General features: G+C 35.2%; 1 protein-coding gene across 2 annotated transcripts in view; it reads right to left on the bottom strand.

Annotated features, from left to right (window-relative positions):
* EPHA3 (EPH receptor A3) overlaps positions 1-25310 on the bottom strand; it is a 202880-nt gene that overhangs the window by 53109 nt on the left and 124461 nt on the right. For both annotated transcript variants that reach the window (XM_083361356.1, XM_083361357.1), the window contains exons 4-5: positions 12331-12486; positions 10368-10703 (exon numbers count right to left, since the gene is read on the bottom strand). In XM_083361356.1, the coding sequence (XP_083217482.1) occupies positions 10368-10703; positions 12331-12486 (492 nt within the window). The remainder of the gene's footprint in view (positions 1-10367; positions 10704-12330; positions 12487-25310) is intronic.

Genomic DNA, 25310 nt, shown 5'->3' with positions numbered 1-25310 from the left:
AATACTACTATGTCACCCCTAGTTCTTCTTTTCTCTAGACTGGCCATGCCCAATTCCTGCAACTGTTCTTCATTTGTTATTGTCTCCAGCCCTTAATCATCTTAGTTGTTCTTCTTTGAACTTTTTCCAACGTTTCAACATCTTTATTATAATCATAACAATAACCATTTTGAAATTTGAAATCATAACAAAAAATTTAAAAAAAATAAATTTTAAAAAAAATGATCTTCCAAACCATGCTAATTCTAAAACATACAAAAAAATGCACTTCCATCCATCCCCCGTTATGCTATTCCTTTTGGGGTGTAAAGTCTATTATGCAAAGAACAGTAAAGTAGAAAGCAGAAAAAAAAATCAAAAGGAGATAATACTGTATATATGAGAAGGGATCTTCTCCAAATAGTTTATATTAAAAAAAGAATAAGGTAATACCAACTCATATTAAGAGCTAATGTAGTGTAGTTAAAGGCATTGGGGCTTGAAACCAGGACACTGTGAATTGTAGTTCTGCCTTAGGCACTAAATAACAGGGATTTTGGATCAGTCACTCTCTCTCAGCTGTAGAAAAAGGCAATTGCAAACCACTTCAAAAATCTTGCCAAGAAAACTGCAGAAACTCATCCAAGCAATTGCCAAGAGTTAATCTATATATTAAAATAGAAACATTGCTTTACGGGAGAAAACAGCTTTCAGAAAATGGAGAGATAGGTTTCAGCACAGAATGTCTAATGTAGCTTAATGGCTCAAAGTGAGAGTTATAGGGTAGCTGGTCAGCTGTAGGCTGAAGTATGGATTGCTGCTATGAGGGAAAAGATGTAAAAGATGCAGCACATAGTACACAGACTAGCAAGATCACAATGTCATGACTTTTATTTTTATTTAGTTTTAATCAAGAGCTTGGAACTGTATTAGTAAATTAGTTAATAATCTGAACTGATTAAGGAAACTATTGTACTAAATCTAGGGAAGGTTGGAAGAACTGGCATTTGTAGGAGAAACTCATATTTCTATTAACACCCCCCACGCAATATTGCAGCAGTGTGCTGCAGCTGCCAAAAAAGCCAACACAGTGTTAGGCTGTATTAACAGAGGAATAGAATCAAGATCATGTGAAGTATTAATACCACTCTACAATGCCTTGGTAAGGCTTCACTTGGAATACTGCATCCAGTTTTGGTCAACATGATGTAAAAAAGATGTTGAGACCCTAGAAAGAGTACAGAGAAGAGCAACAAAGATGATTAGGGGACTGGAGGCTAAAACATATAAGGAATGGTTGCTGGAATTGGGTATGTCTAGTTTAATGAAGAGAAAGACGAGGGGGGGGGAATGATAGCAGTGTTCCAATATCTCAGGGGCTGCCACAAGGAAGAGGAAGTCAAGCTATTCTCCAAAGTGCTTGAAGGAAGGACAAGAAGCAACAGATGGAAACTAATCAAGGAGAGAAGCAACCTAGAACTAAGGAGAAACTTCCTGACAGAACAATTAATCAGTGGAACAACCTGCCTCCAGAAGTGGAAGTTTATAAGAAGAGACTGGACAGCCATTTGTCTGAAATTGTATAGGGTTGATGACCTCCAAGGTCCCTTACATCATCATCATCATCATCATCATCATCATCATCATCATCATCATCATCATTATTTAATCGCTTAGGACTTCTGCCATTAATAAGGTGATGCATAAAAATTCAGTGGCATCCACCACATTAAAAAGGTAACCCTGCTTAAACACTACTCTTTATTCATAAATATAATTAGTTTTCTATGTACATTTGCTCAATCTTTTGAGAACCTCTGGTAGTTGGAGAATAATACCTAAGGAACTATTCCTAAGTAGAGCATATGAACATAAGAAAAATAGTATTCACCTAATTGTAGCTTTGGGGATTTATCTTTGAACAAAGTTCCCGTAATTCAACAGAACTATCTTAATATAAGAGCTTAAGATAAGATCCTTTGAAAATGGTTCTATAAATCTGTTAAAAAGATTTAAATCATATTTTATCACCTGAGGAATAAGTTTATACAGAGAATCATGAGACTGGTGTGGGCCTTTTTTAAAATACATTTATAACTTTTGCTATTGATAGTGTCTCATGAATCTAATAATTGCAGTTCTCTGAAATTCACATATTTACTAAAGCAGACTATATATATATATATATATATAGTAATAAAAATATTAAAATGCAACTAATTATTAATTCAGTGTCATCCCTTTTATTTCATAGTAAATCATTTTACAGTTCTTTAAATCATTCTTATAGTCTCTGTTATTTTTAAAAAAACACAAGAAAAAACCCCAAAATATGCCTGTTAAGAAAACCTTCATAAATATTTATGACTAATTAAAAGTAATTATTTCCTACCACCTTTTCTAATTATTTTAAATGAATCAATAGCATAGTGATAACATCATATTAGCCTTAAATGTTATTAATCATAATAATTCTGGAAAAAAGAGCTTTTTCATATGTTCACTTACTTAAATATCTTTGTAACCTACCAAAAATGTGAATGGACCAACAATGAATTTATCAGAAATGAATTTTCAGAGCTGCTGTACTTTACAAATTTTTGAAGAAGCAACTTCACTACAAATATGCATATATAATATATTTCACAGCAGCACGTTGATAAAGGAAAGCTTTTTATATTTTTTATTGAAAACATGAAGAAAATGGCTCATCTTCAGTCATTTCAGTCAAAGATGATTTGGAAAACCACTGATTGGAAAAATGCTAAATGAAACATTTAATGATCAAGATGAAAAAAGCCTTTACCCATATAGCCCAAAAGCCTGTAAATTTATACAACTTGTTCATGAAATAAAAATGAAATTCAGTCTTCCATTGCTGTTTTGGTTGCTTTTTTTGAAACAAATCAATTTTGGCTAGCCCCATCTGCACTGAATTTGCCTCCCTTGCCCCTCCCCCGCCACAAGGCTTAGGTGTGACTGAAAAAAGATCAGCTTTGTGTTTGACCTCATAGTCTAAATATAACCATTTCCAATGTTATTTTGCTAAAACTAAAAACCACAGCCATTCCATTGCCATTATTCAGCAGTCTAACCTGAGTGTGCTTTAGATACTATAAAATGGGGCTAGAAAGATATATTATAGACTGTGTACTTGGATATTACAGAAACAATCTGTAATGGTGATGTTGTGAAATGCTATTCTATATGCATTCCAAGGAACCTATTTATGTACTAGATGGCTGTTTTGTTGTTTTGCTACCTATATCTAAGGGCAGTGGTGGGATTCAAATATGTGAACAACCGGTTCTCTGTGTGGATGCCGCTTCTGGAAGTCCACTCTGGGCCCGGGCAACAAAAAATTAGCTACTGGTTCTGCCAAAGTGGTGCGAACCGACTGAATCCCACCACTGTCTAAGGGTCACTTTCTAATTTAGGAAACACGGCTGAATAGTTCTAATAGCAAAGGAGTCCCTCTGAATTGAGGGATTCAGGAAATCACATGAACACTGGAAATTCTGTTCCCATATTTTCTATGGCAAGAAATAAGCTCAGTGAATTTAAACCAAATAAAATGAGACATTTCAAAAGCAAAAACAAATAAAAACAAACAAACTGTGGTAGATTGAAATCTGGAATTTATGGAATTACTTGCCATATATGGCATCATCCTTACGTTGTTAAAGATTAACTGGTTCTCTGTGTGTATGCCGCTTCCAGAAGTCTGTTCTGGGCCTGGGCAACAAAAAATTAGCTACCAGTTCTGCTGAAGTGGTGCGACCCGGCTGAATCTAAATTCAGTAACTGTTACGCAGTTTCAAAAATAGCCACAGCCACAGATCCAGTGATACTTTTCTATGTGCATGTATCTTGCGAACTATTTGTCTTTCTGTTCTGTTTACTGCATGCTTTGTAAATACAAGAAAAAAAATACATTTTATATGCATATTTTAAGTATGGCTGATAAATTACTGAAGGATAGAAAAATGATAAGAGATTATGAGTATTCAACAGATTGTTGTTTGATACTATCATAAATAAACCGGGGGGGGGGAAGACCTTGATGCTGCTGATTTTCATTCATTACATGAGTTTTATGAAGGGTTTTGAGAAAGTCAGTTTAAATTCAGTTTCTATGTTAGCATTTCTTCTTCTATTTCCTCATCAAAAATTTTGTTGTTTCTATGCTTTTCTAAAAGTTGCAATATTAAGGAAGATGAGGGAAGAAGGAGAGGAGATTGATTTAAGAAAAATGTTTGTTTTAGGCACAAATTTGATTTTATATTGCTTTCACATTTCAATTGAAAATATTACTGAAATCAGAATAAAAGATTGTAACAAGCTATAAAAGAATTCCATAGTATGAAGCTTTTTTCTTCAGTACTAAAATGATGTTTCTATGTTACAATTTTGTCTTCTGTCCACAAATGTGCAAATAATTTTACAAATGGATTTCATGTATATTCTTTCAAAGCTTATCTTTAGAAAATAAAATTGCAATGCAAAATTCAAGAAGAAAAATAGTGAATTTTAAATAGGTATCGGATTGCAATATTATATAAATTAACATTTGAATGAGACAAATTTCTGTCCTATCCTACATGGTAAGCTCTCCAATTTTACCTGAACATTGCTAAAGCAATCCTCACACCTTACTCTTTACTATAAATTATCTCTCTACTACATGGTAAATTCTCTCTCTAATTCGAAGAGCAGAGTATGTACATAGTGGTAGGGGTAACAATATATGCTGCGATTAATACATGACTGTCCAATGAAGTTGGAAAAAATCACCCTCAGATGTCAGGGCATATTCATATAAATGTTTTTGTTCTTCTTTTTGGGCAATGAATACGGAAATTTATGAATCCAAGGAATAACTCCTTATGATCTACCTACTATGAATGAAAGTTTGTCACAGGAAGAAATTACATGAGGTTGTTCATATATTTATCTAGTTTGATTCTTTTAGATCCGTTGCTTCTGCAAATTGATAAGTACTGTTTAGTTCTACTGTTTAAGAGTGAAGACTTCTGATTTCTAAAGTAAATATGAAAATGGTTACTTTATATTTCTTGAGATACATAGTGAATTGGTACTTTTTCTGCTATTTTTAATTCTTCATTCCCCTACTTTTCCACAATTCTTGTTCTTTTACATTTAAATTTATACAGTTTACACAATCCTATGTTGTTTGCACATTAGCACTTTTTTATAAAAATAACATTTTATCTTACAATATATGGTTTAATTTGTTTTACATTCTAAGACCAATATGAGTGAACCTCAAAAATGGTTTTCCATTCCAAATAAATATCTGCGTGTCCAGAATCATGCTATTTGATTTAATCTCCTTGGAACTGGAACAATTTTCATGTAATGTTTCCCCCCCCCTCTATTTTTGCAAAGAAACTACTGAGCCTGATTTCAAAAACGAATTGTCTGTTATTTCTCAGCCTTGATTTTCTATACAAAATAATGTAGAACTTAAATATATTTTTAAAAAATATTTTGACTAATTTTTTTTAGTCAAAAATTTGCTTCCTCCGAATACTCCTGATTGGGACCAGTAAGATACAGTATTACATGCTACCATTTCCACCAAATCAAGATATACCTATAAGCCCAACATTCAATTAAAGAATTTATGGATCTTTAAAATAGCAACCTACGTAATGCAGCTACTGAGTTGATATTGGCAAGGGAATCAGGCAAATCTGCATATCAGCTTGTCAGAGAGACACAGCTGTCCATCTCTTTCTGTGTCAGATTCATAATTAGCACCTTCCCTCTAGGGATTGTGAATGTTATATAAATCTCCTGCGGCAGTCAGTGACCCTTCCTAAGCAGGGTTGATTGGTGTTATTAGATAGCATCTGTGTGAAAACATATTATTGTGAACTGAGATGGGCTTGTTCTTTTCAGCATGGTTGATAACTGCAGTTCAATAAGCCTTTCGCTTAACAATAAAATGAAGAGCCAACTGATTCAAACTTATCCTATGAGCTTTTAAAGACATACTGTCATAATGTCACAAATGGCAAAAAAGCCAGTTATCTGTTTAAAGGCAATTTTCCCCAGAATCTGGGTTCAAACTGTGGGTGAGAATCAGAAATAAAGTGATGAATATAAGAATATATTCATATTCTATCTCTGTTTCTGCTTATTGATGTGTCCTATATGTTGGAAAAGATTTAGAGGTGAAAACCACATGGGACACTCTTTGGTAATTCCTCATAGCAGTACCCCAAACTCTCTTCTCCACAACAAAATCTCCTTTTGTGTGATTTCTCTTGCCTACAAGTAAACATGCTGCATCTAAAACATGTTCAATGTGATGGACAGTAGATCCGACTTTGTTCTCAGGAGCACAAATAGATTGAGGGGCATTCTTTCAGAACATGATTATTATTGATTTATTTTTTACTATATTTTACTACGTTAGTTATTTACTAATTTTATTCTAAACCTGTTACTTGAAGTTTAATGAAATGCAAAGAAATGTATTCTTATTTATGGAAATAATGAAAATGCAGTCCATTTGCCAAACTCTTCAATCCCATAATTGCACACAGATCCACACAAATTTCAAAGGAGAATGGAAACATGGTGTAAATCAGGGAACAAATACATCTGTAGTAATGTAGCATTAATACCATTGCATATTTCTATTTCATAAACACTTGGAAAACTCAGTTATTGACCAAAGTTTTATGCAAGCTACTAATAGAAATTATTCAAGCTAATTGGATGAAATACATGACTTAAAGTCAAAATCATGTCACCACTGAATTAGAAATAATAGCATTTATTGGTCTACAGGCTCATCTGAACTACAATTCCTATTCATCATGGCTTTTGGGACTATAAAGCTACATAATGCCAGTTTTGGAAAATTGTACATAAATAAAATAGCATTTAATACTCAACAATAGATAACACATTTTATATTAGATTTTAACAAAATAGAAACCCTTGGGTGGTACAAAATGGTAAATGTCTGCAAAAATCCTGCAAAATCCTAAATTGATTCTTCATATTCCCTGTATTCAGTTAATATTATGCATTCTTAATTTAAATTAACCAAAATCATGGTACTTATTACTTTTTTGCCCTAAAAATACCTAAGGGAGATTTAATCAACAATCTTCCTTACATCTTTTGCCATAGAAGCACTACATTGGCTAGTAAGATCAACCCTAAGGGATGACAGAGAACAATGTGGCTTTCTATTTGTTCTTCTGTGTGAAATCTCTTCATATTTCAGAGTATTAGAAAGTGTCTTTCACATCGTGAAATCATGTAAACTTGTACAGTGAAAAAGCTTGTATCTCCCATGATGAGGTACATTGAGACGTTACACTTCCAGAAGAATCACTCATGATGGGTATGTCACAGAAAAAAAAAGATCAGATTAAATTAATTGAATCCATTGGAAATGGATTGAAACCAACTATAGTAGAAAATTTGACAATTGCAAACAGGAGAAATCAGCATAATATTAGTTTACACTTTCACACTGGAAAAGTTCAACGGCCTATTGGAAAAGAAGAAGTAGCTTCTTTTCTAGATCTTATTACGTGGCCTTTTTAAAGCCAACAGGAAGCCCAGCTGTTGTGGTCAGAGCAAAAAGAAGGAACAATGCTGAATCCTACCATTACGGGGAATGTCAGAACCAGAAACCAAGACAAACTTAACAATGTTAGAACAGAACTGTCAAGACTGAATTTAGACATTCTGGGAATCAGTGAACTGAAATGAACTGAAACTTCATTTCACATCAAAGAAACATCAGATCTTCTATTGTACACTAGAAAAGCACAGAAGAAATGGAATCACCATAATTATTAACAAACATGGTGTCAAAGTCAGTGTATCAATATATCCCCAAATGAAAGACTGTTTTCTGTTTGATTCTAAGTCAAGTCAATCAATATTATGGTAATTCAAGTTATACTGTAAAAATAGAGTCAGAAGAAGCTACAGCTGAACAATTTGATGGTGATCTGTAACAGCTTGTAAACACTTCTAAAATTGTAATATTAATTATAGGAAAATAGAATATTAAATTTGGAAGCAAAACAGGATCTAGAATAATGGGAAAATTTGATCTTGGTGTATAAAATGAAGTGGAAGAGAGGCTAATAGCATTCTGCCAAGAAAATTTAAATACCTTGTTGAATATCTTCTTCAAACACATTTAAAGATGAATTTCCTTATGGATACTGCTGGATGGAAAAAATCAAAATTGACTACACATTGTGTAAACAAAAAAACCCCAAATGCCATTCAGCCAACAAAAACAAGATCAAGTGCTGAATGGGGCAGGGATCCAAAGCAATTTACAAAATTATCATTTAAACAAAATAATAAAGCCAAATAATCAAACCAACAATTTACAGTATCAACAATATTTCATATTATTTTGAAATGATTTAATGGATTATATCTGATAGGATATCTGAAGAGAAATTTATGAAATCATTAAAGAATAATCAAACAAAAAATTTTGGAAATGAAAAAAAGAAAATTAATAAATATGAATGGCTCTGTTGATACATTGAAAATAGTTAAAAAATACAGAATGCTGAAGGCAACAAAAAATTGAAAACTAAACACGGGGTCAAGAAAAATGGGGGGGAAAGAGTTCTATGTACATAAGCAATGTACAAAAATGAGGATAATAAAAAGAAGACAGGATATTTAAGTAAAATATAAAAATCAAGAACATTTTGTGCAAAAATGGAAATTGTACAAATATGTACAACTGTATCATTACCCTGCCCAAGAAAACAAAGGCAGAAATTGCTACATATGAAGGTTTGATCATTAAACTATAGACAGGCATAATAAAAAATGAAATTTTATAGGCTTTAGAACATATTGCTAACAACAAAGCTGCATGAGCTGATTAAATACCAGATGTATTCTTTAAAAGCTTGCAAGATAATGCAGTTAAAATGCTATAAGCGGTGCCAAGGAACTGGAAAAGATTAGTTTATAATCCTGTAACATAAATTGCAGTGCTAAAGTATGTTCAAACTACCAAATAATTGCACTTATCTCATATAAAACAGTACTTGGAATTAGAATTGGCAGACACACAAGCTGAACTCAGAAAAGGCAGAAGTAAATACCGCACTGGTAATACCAATGGATAATGGAAAAGGCAATGGAATTTTAGAAGGATGTCTATTTTTGCTTTATTAATTATATTAAAGCTATTCTTCAACTGTATAGATTATAACAAACTTAACTTACCTTAAAGCACAGGGTATTGTGATCAATTGAAACATGAGAAGAAGCAATGAAATGCTTTCGAATTGGGAAATGAAACTGTCCAAATGTGTACGTTCAACTCATGTAACTACTATTGTGCAAGAGGCAATGCCAACCCAATGCAAATAGGTGGACAAGAAGAGAAAATAGATTTTATGTTCCTAAATTCAAAAATTCTTGATGACTTGGCTACTTAGAAGAAAATACATAATAGATCAAGCCTTTCTCCCACGTCTGAGGCTTTACACCAGGGGTTCCTCAACTGGGTGTGCAAGACAATATTCCGGGGGTGCAAAAACTTGGTTTAGAAGTTTCAAAATTATAGTGTATATGCATAATTCATTGCCATTATTTTAAACTTTTGTAAGGAGTGTGAGAATATATCAGAAGTGTTCTGGGGTGCGGGGTATAGAAAAAGTTGGGAGCCACTGCTTTACACTGATAATAAAGCTAAAGCAAAGACTGAAGATCTTAATGCTTGGGAAAAAAAATAATAAATCTAAAAATAGTCAATTAAAGTAATATTCTCACGGATGAAAATAACATAGATGAAATATGAAATAACAATTCAAAGATACAATTATTGACAGACATTCCTGAAGAAATAGTGATCAAGTGACTTGAGCAGCAAACCTAAGTTACATTCCATGGTCAATTTTTTCTCTTACAAATGCTAAATGTATCTCTTGATCAGCCTTCCTAAAACATAGTTTACAATATATTAACCATCCTTGTTACTATTCTTCCAATCTGTTCAAGTTTATCCTAATCTTCCTTAAAGTCAGAACTTGGCACGTATTTGAGGTGCCAAGACAGTAATGAAGTATAAAATTACTTTGCATAATTTGGAAGCCATACTTATATTGATGGAGACTGAAATTAGATTTGATTTTTTGGCAGCAACATCATTGCTGATTCACATTCTACTGATAATCAGCTATAATGCTAAGATCCCTATCTTCCACATAGCTACAATTCTATTTGCTTGAAAATGAAAAGAAGGGTGCTTTGAAGGTTGAGTAAAAGATGTTAGGCACAGGGATGAGGGACACTGCAAGTTCTATAATACTTCTTTGATAAGATAGCAAAATAACAATTTCACAACTCACCTGCTTGATTGGTTGTAATGCTGACTGCAGCAAATTGTCTTGGCAAGGTACTTAAATCAGAGACTCCATTAACAGCGTCTATCTCAAAAGTATAATTTGTATGAGCCAAGAGATCCACTACAGTCACAGTGGTATTGGTGAGTCCCATCTGACGCGGAAGAAATCTTACTATATTGCTACATGGTTCACAGAGCTTGCTGGTTCCTCCACATTTCTTGCATACAATGTTGAAAGTGACATCCTTTCTGCCTCCTGTGTCCAAAGGCCAGCTCCAATCTAGGATGACTGAGGTCTCATTGATATTAGAAATAACATTTCTGGGAGCAGAAGGCGGTCCTATGTGGAAAGAGAATGGAAATAAAATAAGTATTATTTATCCTGTTTGAATTCTGCTCAAGAAATAAAGTCATTCGAGTATGCATTTAACAATTATCACTGTCATATGTTTTTATGGTCTATCTTATATCCTTTAAGCAGATGTGGAAAACTATGGCCCCTTTATGACTTGTGGACTTCAACTTCCAGCTTGGCCAGCTCAGGAATTCTGGGAATTGAAGTCCACAAGTTATAAAAGGGCTATTGTCCTTCACCCCTGTCCTAAAGGAAAAGTATATATTTTATATTATCTTACACACTTTAAGAGATATCAACCAATTTTGTAACACATGTGTATTTTAATATCTAGCTTTACTCCCTTTCACCAAATTAACTAATATCCAGGCTATTACTATGAAAAAATACAGCAGCACTGAAAAGTAATAAAAACATTAGGTATAGCCATATAAGGCACTTTATTGTAAGAAATTAACCAAACCAACAGTATGCACTGCCTAGCCAGCTGATGCAATGTGCCATAGCAACTGAGGCCACATATTCAGCCCTGTGAAGTATTGAAGTCGGGATAAGGCTCAATCCTGTTTTACTAACTGCCATTAGGGGGCAAGTGACTACCAAACAAGTTGTTTGTGTGCTTATAGACCATGGGAAGGACCAATAAATTGCATATGGCATCACTGCTTCAATTCAGTAATAAAAAAGTTTGCTTTTTTCATTGATCTGATTCAGTGGTGGAATCTGTCAAACTATGTGAGTCCTATTATCCATCAAAGCTTTGTACAGTCTTAATAAAAAGCAGACCTTCAGTCTAGGTGCTTGATTTTTTAATACATAGCCCTAGGCTCCAAGTTAGTCTTTCACAAAGGACAACTGTCATTGAACTGTCATTCAACAATGAGTGAATGAGAATTGTCACACCCAAAAGTAGGAATAATTAACCATTTATATGATTGGAAATAATTGTAATATAACTTATTGTACTAAAATTAATATTATAATGCTACTGTGAATAATAATGATGATGCAATAAAAATAGTAACGATAATAGTGGTGGTGGACCATACAAACACAGTATATTGAAATGGACAGTGTTATAATAAAATTGTGCCTTTTTCAATTTTTTTAACTATAAAAAACTAAAGTAGAAATACAGACTAAAGGCGTGTCCATATTATTGTTTTATATCACAGAGAAATTATCTCTGGACCTAACCGATCCTACACTACTGTTTTGAGGATCTGGATTTACTGCTTCTAATCATGCTTTTGTTTATTGGAAATTGGCACAATTTTTAGTTCTTTAGCTGAATACCTGCTTGGAGATCTGTTTTCTAATTGGTAGGAACTTTTGCTTCATCCTACCACCTGGTTCCAGAGTTTGAATCTTTAGTTTTTCTACCTCCCTCTTTCTTTCTTCATTATAGAATGCAAAGTTTGTCTTCCAGGAGTTTGCATTTTTGTATTTAAAAATTATCCTTCCCCTCTTTTCCCAAACCAGCAATCATAACAATGTCTAATCATGATTAGTATGAAAACACTAATGACATGGAAATACTCTAAAATGCATGCCTAGATGACCAACAACAGGTAAGGTCAGGTTTCAGTTTCATCATAATGAGATTACTCACTTGTGCAAGCCATTGATGGAACATCTCCTTCAGATCGAAAATAGTTCTTCTCACACTTGCAGTTTGTAGAACCTTCCACATTTGTTGAACTATGAGGTGGGCATTTAGCGCATTTAACATTACCAGCAAACGCTTTATAAAAACCTGGTCTGCAAGCTGTAAAAGAACAGTAATTGCTTACAATTTTTCATATTAAAGTTTTGTTATCCTTTGCCAGAGAGGGAAAAGTTATTTCATCTGAAAACTACAAGTCAATATTGAAATGGCATACATGAAAAAATGATAGTTTGCCTTGGTCTTAGAACAGCAAAGTATATTCACTTTATGACTTTGCCTAACTGTAAGCAAAGTATATTAATTCTAAACTATATTCTGTAGAATTGCCAAAATCAGGGTCTAAATTTAAGCCTTCCTTTATTCCTTTCTCTTTTTTTCTTAATCAGTGTTAGAGTTTCGGATTTCATTTCCATTGCACACATTTTGCATGCATAAGAAACATGGTCTTATCTTGGACATTTTCAATCTCATCTGCCATTTTCCAAAAGGGCTGTGAATTATTGTCAAAACCAATATAGCCAATGTAGCTACAATATTTACTTAGAAGAACCAATGGTCTAACTTTTCATAAAACAGGTTAGGAATATAATGGGTCTAAAATATGCAAATTAAAACTATGTCTTGCTCAGTAGGCTGTCTAGACTAAGAAATGGCAGATTATCTAGGACAGTAGCCCCCAAATGTTTGGGCATAAGGGACTGGTTCTGTGGAGAGACGTTTTCCCATGGACCAGATGGGGCATGGTTTCACGTGCTGCCTGCATCCTATGGATTGGGCTTCGCTTGTTTGCACAGATCGGTTTCTACCATGCCATGGATCGGTGCTGGTCCATGGACTAAGGGTTGGGGACCCCTGATCTAGGAGACCTCTATCAGGTCTCTGCATCCATGAAGTGCCAACCCATTAAAGTGGGCTTGGTCAAGAAACAGATATGGCAGGAAATACTTTCAAGAATACATCATTACTTATTCAGCAATATCACCTTATTTTTCTGGGCTATAATAACATGAAACTACAGAACTCCACTTTTTTTGAGGAAATTTCTTTTCCAATTGCACTACTGTCTTTTGGTTTTCTTTCATTTTGAGACAGAGACATACAAAATTATCATAGCTTTAAAAGAAACAGAAAAGCCTCATATATTCTCAGCCTCACTTAGCATATCTGCATATCAATCACTATCATTATTTTGATCCTTGTTTATAAATACAGTTATTATGTCACTAAAAATTATCCCAGTCTATTTTATTTTATAGGGAAAATTATGACTTTCAAATAACATATGGACTATATTTGTAATGCTATCCCAGAAATCTAAAAACACAAATGTTTCCTAGCTTGCAATCTTTCAAACTTACTAAGTATAGCTAGTCAACCATTTGAATAAAGCAGAATAGCTTGTTGGTCAGCATCCAAATTAAATAAATAAAGCAAACAAACACATACAGTATCTACATACATAGGGGTTTAAATTGAAAAATAACATTTTCATTTGTTTAATATTGACATTTGGGAACACTCACTCATCCTCCATTTCTGTGCTGGGAAAGTTAAAACAATGAGAAACAAAAGCCAAATGAGAAAAAGATATATGGGCAGAAAAAGATATGATTTTTAACTAGGGAATATGATACTTATAATAATTGCACCATTACTAAAGAATGTGTCCAATTGAAGGGAAAAAATAAATTCTATATTTTCAGAATTGCTTTGATTTTTATGTTTTGTAGTGGACCTCGATCATGAATTCAACTCTCTAGCAAAATTTCAAGTTTGCAGATGATCCAACTTACTTTGGTTTGATCTTAGTATATGTAAGCAAGCCATAGTAACCATAACAAAATGTGAATAATGAAATGTTCATATAATTCTGAAAATAAGCAAAAGCACAATGAGCTTTTTCTGGTCAAAATTAAATTATCTCTCAGTATATGATTCTTGTACTTACAGATACAGCTGCGGATAGTGTCTTAGCTTATATAATCTGTTAGTGACAAACTCCAGGAGGTGGTTTTTCATTAACATTGGCATGTTCCTTTAGTCTTTCTCATTGCCCAGACTGAGTCAAAACCACCTCACATCATGTTAATACAAGGTGAAAAGTGAGAATGACATAATCTGCGAGTAACTGCATGCCACTACACTTCATTAGAATACAGTATTTATAATGGGTAAATCCTGGGGATGGGCATACAGCCACAGTGGCTGGACGTCTGCCATTACCTCTTCTCAAATGACCATAAACACTTTTTTATTTATTAACTGAATTATGTATCCTGAGATAACAGCTAATTTTACTGGCTTCGGTTTCAGTGTGCCTCTCACACTAATTCTTAAACATAAAAAAAGACTTTTCCCATCAAAACAGTTTTTCTGATTATATATTTAGACATACACAGAAATACACACACACACACAGACACACAAATTCCCTTTAGTGTCTGAGAGACTAAAAATATTAAAATATTGATATTTCCAGAAAGAAGGATCTCCCACTTTAATGCTAATATTAAGTACTACAGGCTTAAACCTTCATTATCCCAAAGCTTTCTCCACCATTAGCAGAAGTAAGTCATGGCCTTTTCAACTCTGGCCTACTCAGATTGTAACTCCCACCATCTTCAGGTTTAGCCCAATTTGTGAATTTAGTGGGCAACAAAATCCTTTTTATCCTCCTTTTTATTTTATTTATTTTATTTTTTATTTATTTTATTTTATCAGCCTTAATTGCTAGCATTTTAAGCAAGATGGTCTTTACTTGCATTATACTAGTTTGTGTTAAAATTTCCACAGGTTGAGGTTGCTTTCCCCTCAAACATGAGGAGAATTTGTATTATATGGTCTTACAAGCTCCTGAGAACTATTCTGAGAATTAAAAGGGTTGTAATAGTAATTTTATATTTATTTATGCCCACTTTAAAAAAAATTATGGGCAGAAGCAGAATGCAAGAACCAGGAAGCCAAGATATTTCAGTTAATGAAGATAAGGGCAATACATAATAAGAAACATCACTACAAAGCCAGATTAGTCTGCTCATTGTCTCTAGAGGCAAAAACTTTGCAATCTCTTTTGTGTTTTCTGCATGGCTAAGTTACAGTGCTATAAAGATAGCAATTATGAAGCAAATGAGCTAGTTAGAAGCCTGCTGTCCCTATAAGCCTTAGTGGAAGAGTCTGATTTGTATCTCTTCTCCCCATCCTGTCTGTCTTACAAGTCTTCTGTCTTTGTATATCAAGTTAAAATAAGATCATTCAGTGCTACAATTCTCAGGAGGGGGGAAAAAGCCATTAATTACATTGTAAATTAAATCCTGGAAAGTGAATGGCGTGAAAAGGTGGCCACATGATTCTCTTTTCTGAACATCATCAAGAATGAGGGAAGGAAGGATGTGAAACATATTTCCTCTCAAGGGATAATGGATTTATTTATTATCTCTGCTTACAGACCCATATTATCTTTCTGCATATAAAGTATATTTTAGATTCAGTTTTGAAAGAAAAAGACTAAGATGTATGTATATTCATTTTTATTATTTTTTAAAAAAAAAGAACTATGAAATATAGTTTTCATTTTCTTCTACAGCTACTCCTTGATTTATGAACTAGAAATTCAGGTAAATGAGGGCGGATATGATATTGTTGCCATTATGGAAACATGGTGGGACGAAACCTACAAATGGAACACACAGCTAGAGGGATTTAAACTATTTAAAAGAAACAGACTAAACCAAAGAGGAGGTGGAGTTGCTCTATATATAAGAAATAACTTTATCTCTACAGAAATAGAGCACAACAATGACGAAAACTGTAAACTTGAAAGCATTTGGGTCAATATAAAAGGGGTAAAAATGACATTGCCATAGGTGTATACTATAGGCCGCCCAACAAAGCAGAGGAAATAGATGAACTTTTTGCTAGTCAGCTAACTAAGGTATGTAAGAAGCACATCACAATAGTAATGGGGGACTTTAATTACCCTGATATCAACTGGGAGACAAACTCTGCACCAAGTGGAAGATCAAACAGATTCCTGACAAACCTAGCAGACATCTTTCTCTCCCAAAAAGTAGAGAAGGGAACTAGGGGATTAGCCATATTGGATTTAATTCTCACAAACAGAGATGAAATGATAGAAAATGTCGAAGCCACAGGAACCTTGTGGGGAAGTGATCATGCAATATTGGAATTCAACATTCTGGAGGCACAAGCAATAGAACACAGCCAAACTAGAGACTTGGACTTTAAAAGAGATAATTTCAATAAACTTAGAGAGACCATGGGAAGAATTCCATGGATGAGAATCCTAAAGGGGAAAACAACTCAAGAAGCTTGGGAAATTTTAAAAAGTGAGATAATAAAGGCCCAGTCTAGTACAATACCAACAAAGAAGAAAAATAACAGCTCTCAAAAGAAACCAGCATGGCTGCATAAAGAACTCTCTGATAAATTGAAAGATAAAAATGACAAGTATAAGAATTGGAAAGAGGGGCACATAACGAAGTCAGAATATCAGCAAATAGCCCGTGCCTGCAAAGATGAAGTGAGGAAAGCTAAGGCTCAAAATGAACTAAGGCTTGCAACCAAAGTCAAAAATAACAAAAAAAAGCTTCTTTCAACATATAAAAAACAAGAAAAAAGTTAAGGAAATGATTGGTCCATTCGTGGGGGAAAGTGGCAAGAAGGTGACAAGCAATAGGGAGAAAGCAGAACTATTTAACTCGTTTTTTGCATCTGTCTTTACACAAAGGGAAAAAACAGTCCAACCTACCAAATCCAATGCCATAAAAAACAGAATAGAAACGCAAGTTAAGATAGGCAAAAAAATGGTAAGTGAACACCTGTCCAGCCTAGATGAGTTCAAATCACCAGGACCAGATGGATTACACCCCAAAGTTCTCAAGGAACTGGCAGACGTGATCTCAGAACCACTGAACTATATTTTTCAAAGATCCTGGAGCACTGGGGAACTACCAGAGGACTGGAAGAGAGCTGATGTAGTTCCCATCATCAAAAAAGGGGAAAAAATAGATCCAAGAAAGTATAGACCTATCAGTCTGACCTCAATACCTGGGAAGATTCTGGAAAAGATAATCAAACAATGAATCAGCGAACACTACAGGCAAACAAAGTCATTACTAAAAGCCAAGATGGGTTTGTCAAAAACAGATCATGCCAGACAAATCTTATTGCATTCTTTGACCAAGTGACAAAATTAGTGGATCAGAGGAATGCTGTAGATATAATTTATTTGGACTTCAGTAAGGCATTTGATAAAGTAGATCACAACCTGCTATTTGATAAAATAGAAAAATGTGGGCTAGACAGCATCACCACCAGATGGATTCGTAGCTGTCTGACAGGCCGTACTCAGCGTGTGGTCCTCAATGGAACTGCATCTACATGGAAGGAAGTGTGTAGTGGGGTGCCCCAGGGTTCTGTTCTGGGCCCAGTGCTCTTCAATATCTTCATTAACGATTTGGATGAGGGGATAGATGGGGAACTCATCAAATTTGCAGATGACACCAAGCTGGCAGGAATAGCCAATACTCCAGACGATAGGCTTAAAATACAGGAGGATCTGGACAGACTCGAACACTGGGCGCTATCTAACAAAATGAAATTCAATGGTGAAAAAAGTAAGGTTCTACATTTAAACAGGAAAAATCAAATGCACAGGTATAGTATAGGTGCTACCTTGCTCAATAGTAGTAACTGTGAGATATGAGCCAGCAGTGTGCTGCAGCTGCCAAAAAAGCCAACACAGTGCTAGGCTGCATTAACAGAGGGATAAAATCAAGATCAAGTGAAGTACTAATACCACTTTACAATGCTTTGGTAAGGCTACACCTGGAATACTGTATCCAGTTTTGGTCACCACGATGTAAAAAAGATGTCGAGACTCTAGAAAGGGTACAGAGAAGAGCAACAAAGATGATTAGGGAGCTGGAGGCTAAAACATATAGGGAATGGTTGCTGGAATTGGGTATGTGTAGTTTAATGAAGAGAAGGGTGAGGGGTGACATGATAGCAGTGTTCCAATATCTTAGGGGCTACCACAAAGAAGAGGGAGTCAAGCTATTCTCCAAAGCACCTGAAAGCAGGACAAGAAGCAATGGATGGAAACTAGTCAAGGAGAGAAGCAACCTAGAACTAAGGAGAAACTTCCTGACAGTTAGAACAATTAACCAGTGGAACAACCTGCCTCCAGAGGTGGTGAATGCTCCAACACTAGAGGTTTTTAAGAAGAGACTGGACAGCCATTTGCCTGAAATGGTATAGGGTTTCCTGCCTGAGCAGGAGGTTGGACTAGATGACCTCCAAGGTCCCTTCCAACTTATTATTATTATTATTATTATTATGACTCAACTGTTTGAAAATAAGACAGTGTTGAACCAAGGAACTTATGATTGGCCTTCAAAGCTACAGCTGTTGAAGTGCTTCATGGTCACATGAACAAAATTCAGGTGCCTAGTAAGCAACTCATATTTACAACTCGTTGCAGCAACCTGTGGTCATGTGATTGCCACTTGTACTCTTCTCTGCCAACTCCACCCAAGCAAAGTCAATGGAAGCCAGCAAGGAAGGTCACAAGTTGGTAGGGAATGTTCTTCCATCCTAGCTTTTCTTCATTCGCATGCATTGTGCCCTCCTTTACCCCTTTATGCACAACCATCCACATCTTATTTTCCTAGCCTCCCTGTGCTTGCATACACAAATGCATGCTTCCTACTCCCTCCTTCCTCAGTCTCAGCCTCCCTTCTACAGAGACACAATGCATGTCCTCCCTTTTACCATGGCTTCCCTCAATCACATGTACCCCACGTTGTATTTTGCTCACCTCCCTGTGATCATGTGCAGCTGCGCACCTATTCCATGACCTTTTTGAGCTCATGCCACACAAAGTTCCATCTTTCTTGTGCAGCCTGTGCCAGGCCTCCTAGAGTCTCTCCCAATGGAACCCACATGCCCCTTAGTTAGGACTCAGCTTCCCACTTAATGAGCCACACATCTTGGGTTACTGGAACAATTGGGACTGCCATTACTAATTTATGCAATCATGGGACATCTCATTAGAAACAGCAAAGTCGTGTGTCAAATGCAGTTGTCATTAGTAGATTATCTGTAGATATAAATTCTTAAGCCAAATTAGGCGACTAAGCAGCAGAATTATAAAATGTGTTATACCTATTGCTAAATTCTAAGATTCCTAAAATATTTTCATTTTGTCACATATCTTTTATCCTGGATTGCAGCTTTTTTCTTTATCCTTTATAGAATCTTAGTAAGTACCTAATTGTCCATCTTATGCTATTTTGTCAGAATCAAGGAATATACAAATTACAGTTGTGTGCAAAATATTAAATGTATTGTCATCTAATTGAGATAAGAACACTGACGTACTTTGTCTTCCTGGCAATAATTCCTCTTGTTTTCTATTTACTACAGTTACAATTCCAATTACTGTACCTGCTGCTTCCCCCTCCCACCCCCATCTCTCCTTAAGTATATATAATAAGGAAACAATAGAAGGAAATATAGGATCATCTTGACCATGATATCTATTGTTTATTAAGTTAATATCTGAAAACATTCAATTCCTGCACATTGAATTGCTGTAAACTTTGCTGTAAGTTTTGCATTTCTACTCAGAATTTTTAAGAATGGAGTTCCTGTTAGATCATACCACATGCCTCATTTGATAAATAAACAGCTATGTTGACCTTGCACAAATAAGTTAATGCAGAATAGTTAATTCAGGAAGTTCTTTTATTTATCTTGCACTATTTCATATTGGTAAGTGTATAAAACACTAAAAACTAAAAGGAGACTATTCATGAAAAATGCATTTCAGAAGTATGATAGATATTAGGATACATTAAAGAAAGTTATGAAATGGATTTATTTGTATAAAACCCTTCAGAAATACACATTTTATAATTTTGGAATACAAATAATATGTAAAACAGTGATTTTCAATGCATAATGCACAATGTTTGACCAAGGATTAAGTTGTGACTGGTATCATCTGAACATGAATTACATTAGCATGATATTCTTACTATATACTCTCCATCTATAAAGTAAAGGTAAAGGTTCCCCCGCACATGTGTGCTAGTCGTTTCTGACTCTAGGGGCCGGTGCTCATCTCCGTTTCAAAGCCAAAGAGTCAGCGCTTGTCCGAGGACGTCTCCGTGGTCATATGGCCAGCATGACTAGATGCCAAAGGCGCGCGGAACGCTGTTACCTTCCCACCGTAGTGGTCCCTATTTTTCTACTTGCATTTTTATGTGTTTTCGGACTCCTAGGTTGGCAGAAGCTGGGACGAGTAACAGGCGCTCACTCTGTTACGCGGCACTCGGGATTCAACCCGCCAAACTGCCGACCTTCTGATCAACAAGCTCAGCGTCCTAACCCACTGAGCCACCACATCCCTTACTCTCCATCTATGGGACTTGGTAAAATAAAAATTGGGCTCAATTTTCCAGCAAGGAAAAGAAGGACAGAAGGATGGAATGAATGGAGGAGGAAATATGAAAACTGAACAGGATAGGTGGAGATAAAGACATAGCCAACACATGAAACTGAGAAACAGTAAACCTTTTCCACAGACTCTGAATCAGCAATCTTCCTGGGAGGTACAAAATATTACTGAAAATAACTACTCAGCAGCCGTTATCCTCTGTAAAGTCAAACTGCATTGTTAGTGAACATCTTGCTGCTTATAGACACAGTCTGCAACATAGAGCTTTCATATATACTGTACATGCAGGCTTCCAAAAGACCTTGAACTCTCATTAGTGAAGCACACAAAGGTTTCCTGTTGCAGACATCTGCACTTTACTCAGTGACAGCTGCTATTTACATACATCACAACACAGCTTTACAAATGGATGGTGCTTTCTACTGCTGGAATGCTCAGCTGAGTGTAGAAAGATAGTGTTTAAAGAGGACTTCTGTTACCAAGAATGTGATTTGATCAAAGCAGCAGCTTAACCTGTCTACCACTTTATATCCTTATATAAAATACATTCACTATTACAAGTTTTTATAGAAATTTGCAGTGCTTTTTTTGTAAAAGAAAAATGTGCCGGAACTCACACATGTCATACAACCTGCCTTGCCTAACCTACAAGGTTCAATTCAAAAAAGGTGCCAGAACTCCTTTCTGAGCGTTGTATGAGACAAAAAGCCCTGGAAATTTGTCTAATGTCTCCACTTTTTCAGAGCTAAGCTATATATTTGTTTCTAAAATACATGTGCTTCCTAAGTTCTAGAGCTAATAGGAGAATCTTATGCAGTATGCAACAACTGCACTGCCTATACACCAATCATTTCTCACTACTCTTCAGATGTCCCACCCCCTTAAAGTAGAACAATCTAAGATTGCACGGGCCTTTCCACAAGTGTTAAGTGAAATTTTTTTAAAGTGCGCATTTCTTTTCCCAAAATTTTAAACAAACTTGAGAGCTATATACTGATAAAACTCTCAGAATAACCTTTAACTGGGTAAAATAGTGCAGGACAACAGTTTTTTTTAAAACAAGGAATCTCAACTTTTGGAATGAGTCCAAAATCCAGGACTGATGACTCCCAAGGAAATGAAATTTGGAGAAATCGTGGCTCCTACAGTGCTATTGGCTGCTGCTATTATGTCGCTTTGGGAATGTGATCTTCATTTTCAATGTTTACTGACAGTTTCTCAGACACTTACTGGGCTGAAGGGAAAGGAAGGAGAAAGGAATTCAGCATACTTTTCCTGGCCAATGCTATTCCTACACATTCCCTCCCTCCTATTTACGTGTCCCCTGCATGCCTTTCCTAACCCATGTAATGCTTCTTGCCCACCACCTTATACCCTATGCCACCCACCTACTGACCTCCTATGACCCACACATTTTTTGTTCACATCAATGCACTTTTCCTAACTCACGCAGCTCCACTGTGACCTTTTATCTGACCCTCTTAAACGCCCTCATGCGCTCTTCCTGACTCACACACCCGGTACCTTCCTATACCTTCATGGGATCTCTTGCACACACAAACACACACACACACACACACACACACACACACACACACTGCATGTAGCCTTCCCAACCTCACCTCCACCTCACACAATGTTTCTGACTTGCTCAACACTTTCGGTATACACGGTCAAGATATTGCAATAGAGTTTGGACTGGACAAATCTATCATCATCCCCATCAATAGGGCAAAAAACAAAGTGAAAACTAAAGGAATTAAGATGCCCTATGGAGATAACATCAAGAATCTTAATGTAGACCATTACTACCAATAGTTGGACATCTATAACCTGACAGCATCAAGCACACAATAGTCAAGAAGAAGGTTAGAAGTGAATTCTTCATGAAAGTGAAGAAAAATTTAAAATCCAAACTTTATATCCATATATAAAATACATTCACTATTACACACTTGGGTAATTCCAGTCATTAGATACACAGATGGGATAGTGGACAAGACTCAAGACAGAACAATAGTCTCTGACAGGAAAGCTAGAAAAGAGTGACAATGAATCATGGCCTTTATCCATGCAATGATGTTGACAGACTTTATCTATCAAGCAGCATAGGAGTGCATGGAATGTATAAGACATTTAGAAAAACTCCCATAGCTGCAAATAACTGGCCCCTGGTCTATGTATTGAAAGATGGTCATGCATCAATAAATTATTAATTGCAGTTTACTTTCAGTATTGTAGATAATTTGATTCTATAGTATGATTTATCTTTTCCTATGAATTTACTGCACTATACAGTAAATGGAAAATATAGTTTTATAAGTTACATATAATGGTTTATGGTTAATCTTTCTCTTAACTAATTTTAAGTATACATTTTAGTTCACAGATTTACTGTTAATAGGCGACAATGCTGTGCTATTTTATTGGTACCTAAGCATTTTATGTCTGCATTTTGGCATACATTTTGGCATATCTTGCTTAAAACAGATCGTTAATCAAAATAAAATTATCTTTTTATATATGATACCTTTGTGAAGAGCAAAACCTGTTTTATATCTCAACCATGAGAGAATTTCTGCCATTTACTTTGCACACATTGTATTTTATACTATTCTATGACATTAATATTTTAATCAAGCAGGGTTTTTTTAATGTTAGCTGTAGTCCAGGTCACGTTATTCAACAGAAGCAGACTTAATTCTTGAATAGGTTTTACCCACAGAAATATTAATTATGTGTACATAAAATATAAGTTCACCCTATGGGAATAAAAAATAGTTTTGTTCTGTATAGTAGTTTTATATTCTAATTATGAAGACTTTTGTAATTTTAATGTAATTGCATTACTATACAATATAGTTTTTTTGAAAGTGGCTTTAGCAATAAACAATAAAATAAAATAAGACATCCTATCAAGCAGATTTAGGATTGAAGTGGTTCAACTGTATAAGTGGTAGAAATATTACTGCATACAGACATAATATAATTTTCTTATGTTTTTCACAAAACAATTGATTTCATTGAATATTTCAATTCAGTCATTTATACACAGTTAGTATAAGCACAGGAGAGCATATATTGTATTCTATTTAAATGATTATTCCAAGCTTTGGAAAGTTATTATTAGCTATTCAAGATAAGAAAGAAATAGCAGTTTCTAGAAATTTATTTTAATGTAGTTAAGGTATTGTAACTGGGTCTTGAAAGCCCATCAAAGCCTGTTTCTGCTACAACTCATATTTAACTCAATCAAGGCAAAGTTGTTTCAGTTTTCTTCCTATACTTTCTACCTTCCCAGGATTCAAATGCATTCTTCTTCCTCTTTTTAAATTAAACCAGCATCTAGTACATCAACTCCACCATTGCCAAGTTTAATGGACCAGTCACACTTGGCAGATTCAGACAAAGCATTTAACCAGAGAAATTGGTTTATTGGTGAAAGCCTTGGCCCAAAAACAGACATAACAAGATGATACATCATCTTTGATAAGTGCTTTTTTAGTTGGTCCCCAGAATTCCCATGTCCTGTATTGTTATGTCATAGAAAGGTTGTAATATATATTATTAAATGAAACATATACATTGTGAAACAATGGTTCTTCAATCACAATGAAAGGAAAAGAATCAATTTCTGGGGTTCACTGGAGTCCATCAGTTAGAGCCCTGACATATGGACCTGGTTGTTGTAATAAAACTGATCCAACAGAACCATTCCTTGCCTCATCTCTAGCATCTCTGGAATGTGGCTTCTGGGGTGTGTGTGTTTGAATGGCAGTGCAAATTGTCAGGTTTCAAGGTTGTGGAAAGAAGAAATAGCGAGGAAGTGTCAAATTCAGATTTGTGTGATAAGTCATTTAACAGTTTATTTGGTGGGGGACATAGGTGATATAAAAAATGAAGCAGAAGAATTGTTCCTACCTGATCTGACATTAAGGTGTTTTTTTTACCTTCTGCAGATGATCCAAACCTGGTGATCTGCCCTCATTTATACTAGATAGGTTGTTCCTTTCAAGAAATGTTCCAATTGTTAAAATGTTCTCTGAGATCCTACAGCTGGGGAGTCCTTTGGCAGACAAAGTATTTGAACATGATCACTCAGTGGATTGCAACATCAAATTCAAAAGGCAGCCAAAATCTGCTTTGCAAATAAGGTAAAACATCTTTAGCCTTTATAAACCAAGAGTGAAGAAGGCACTATCACCAGCAACTTTGCAAATGTACCAATATCCTCTACAGATGTAGAGTTATCAGCCAGTGATACTGACATTTTCCATGGTGCTGAGGAAGTAAAATTATTGCTCCACGGGTTAATTATTTTGAATTTTGCTGCTGTTGGCCAGAGACTAAATTCTAAAGAACGTATGCTGCTCATTTAAGTAGTGGAATATGCTGCTTCCTCATTCTGTATTTTCCTCATTATTTTAAATACAAACACACT

The sequence above is a fragment of the Vipera ursinii genome (assembly GCF_947247035.1).
Source record: "Vipera ursinii genome assembly, chromosome: 4".
Lineage (NCBI taxonomy): Eukaryota > Metazoa > Chordata > Lepidosauria > Squamata > Viperidae > Vipera > Vipera ursinii.
This window is presented reverse-complemented; position numbering and strand designations above follow the sequence as displayed.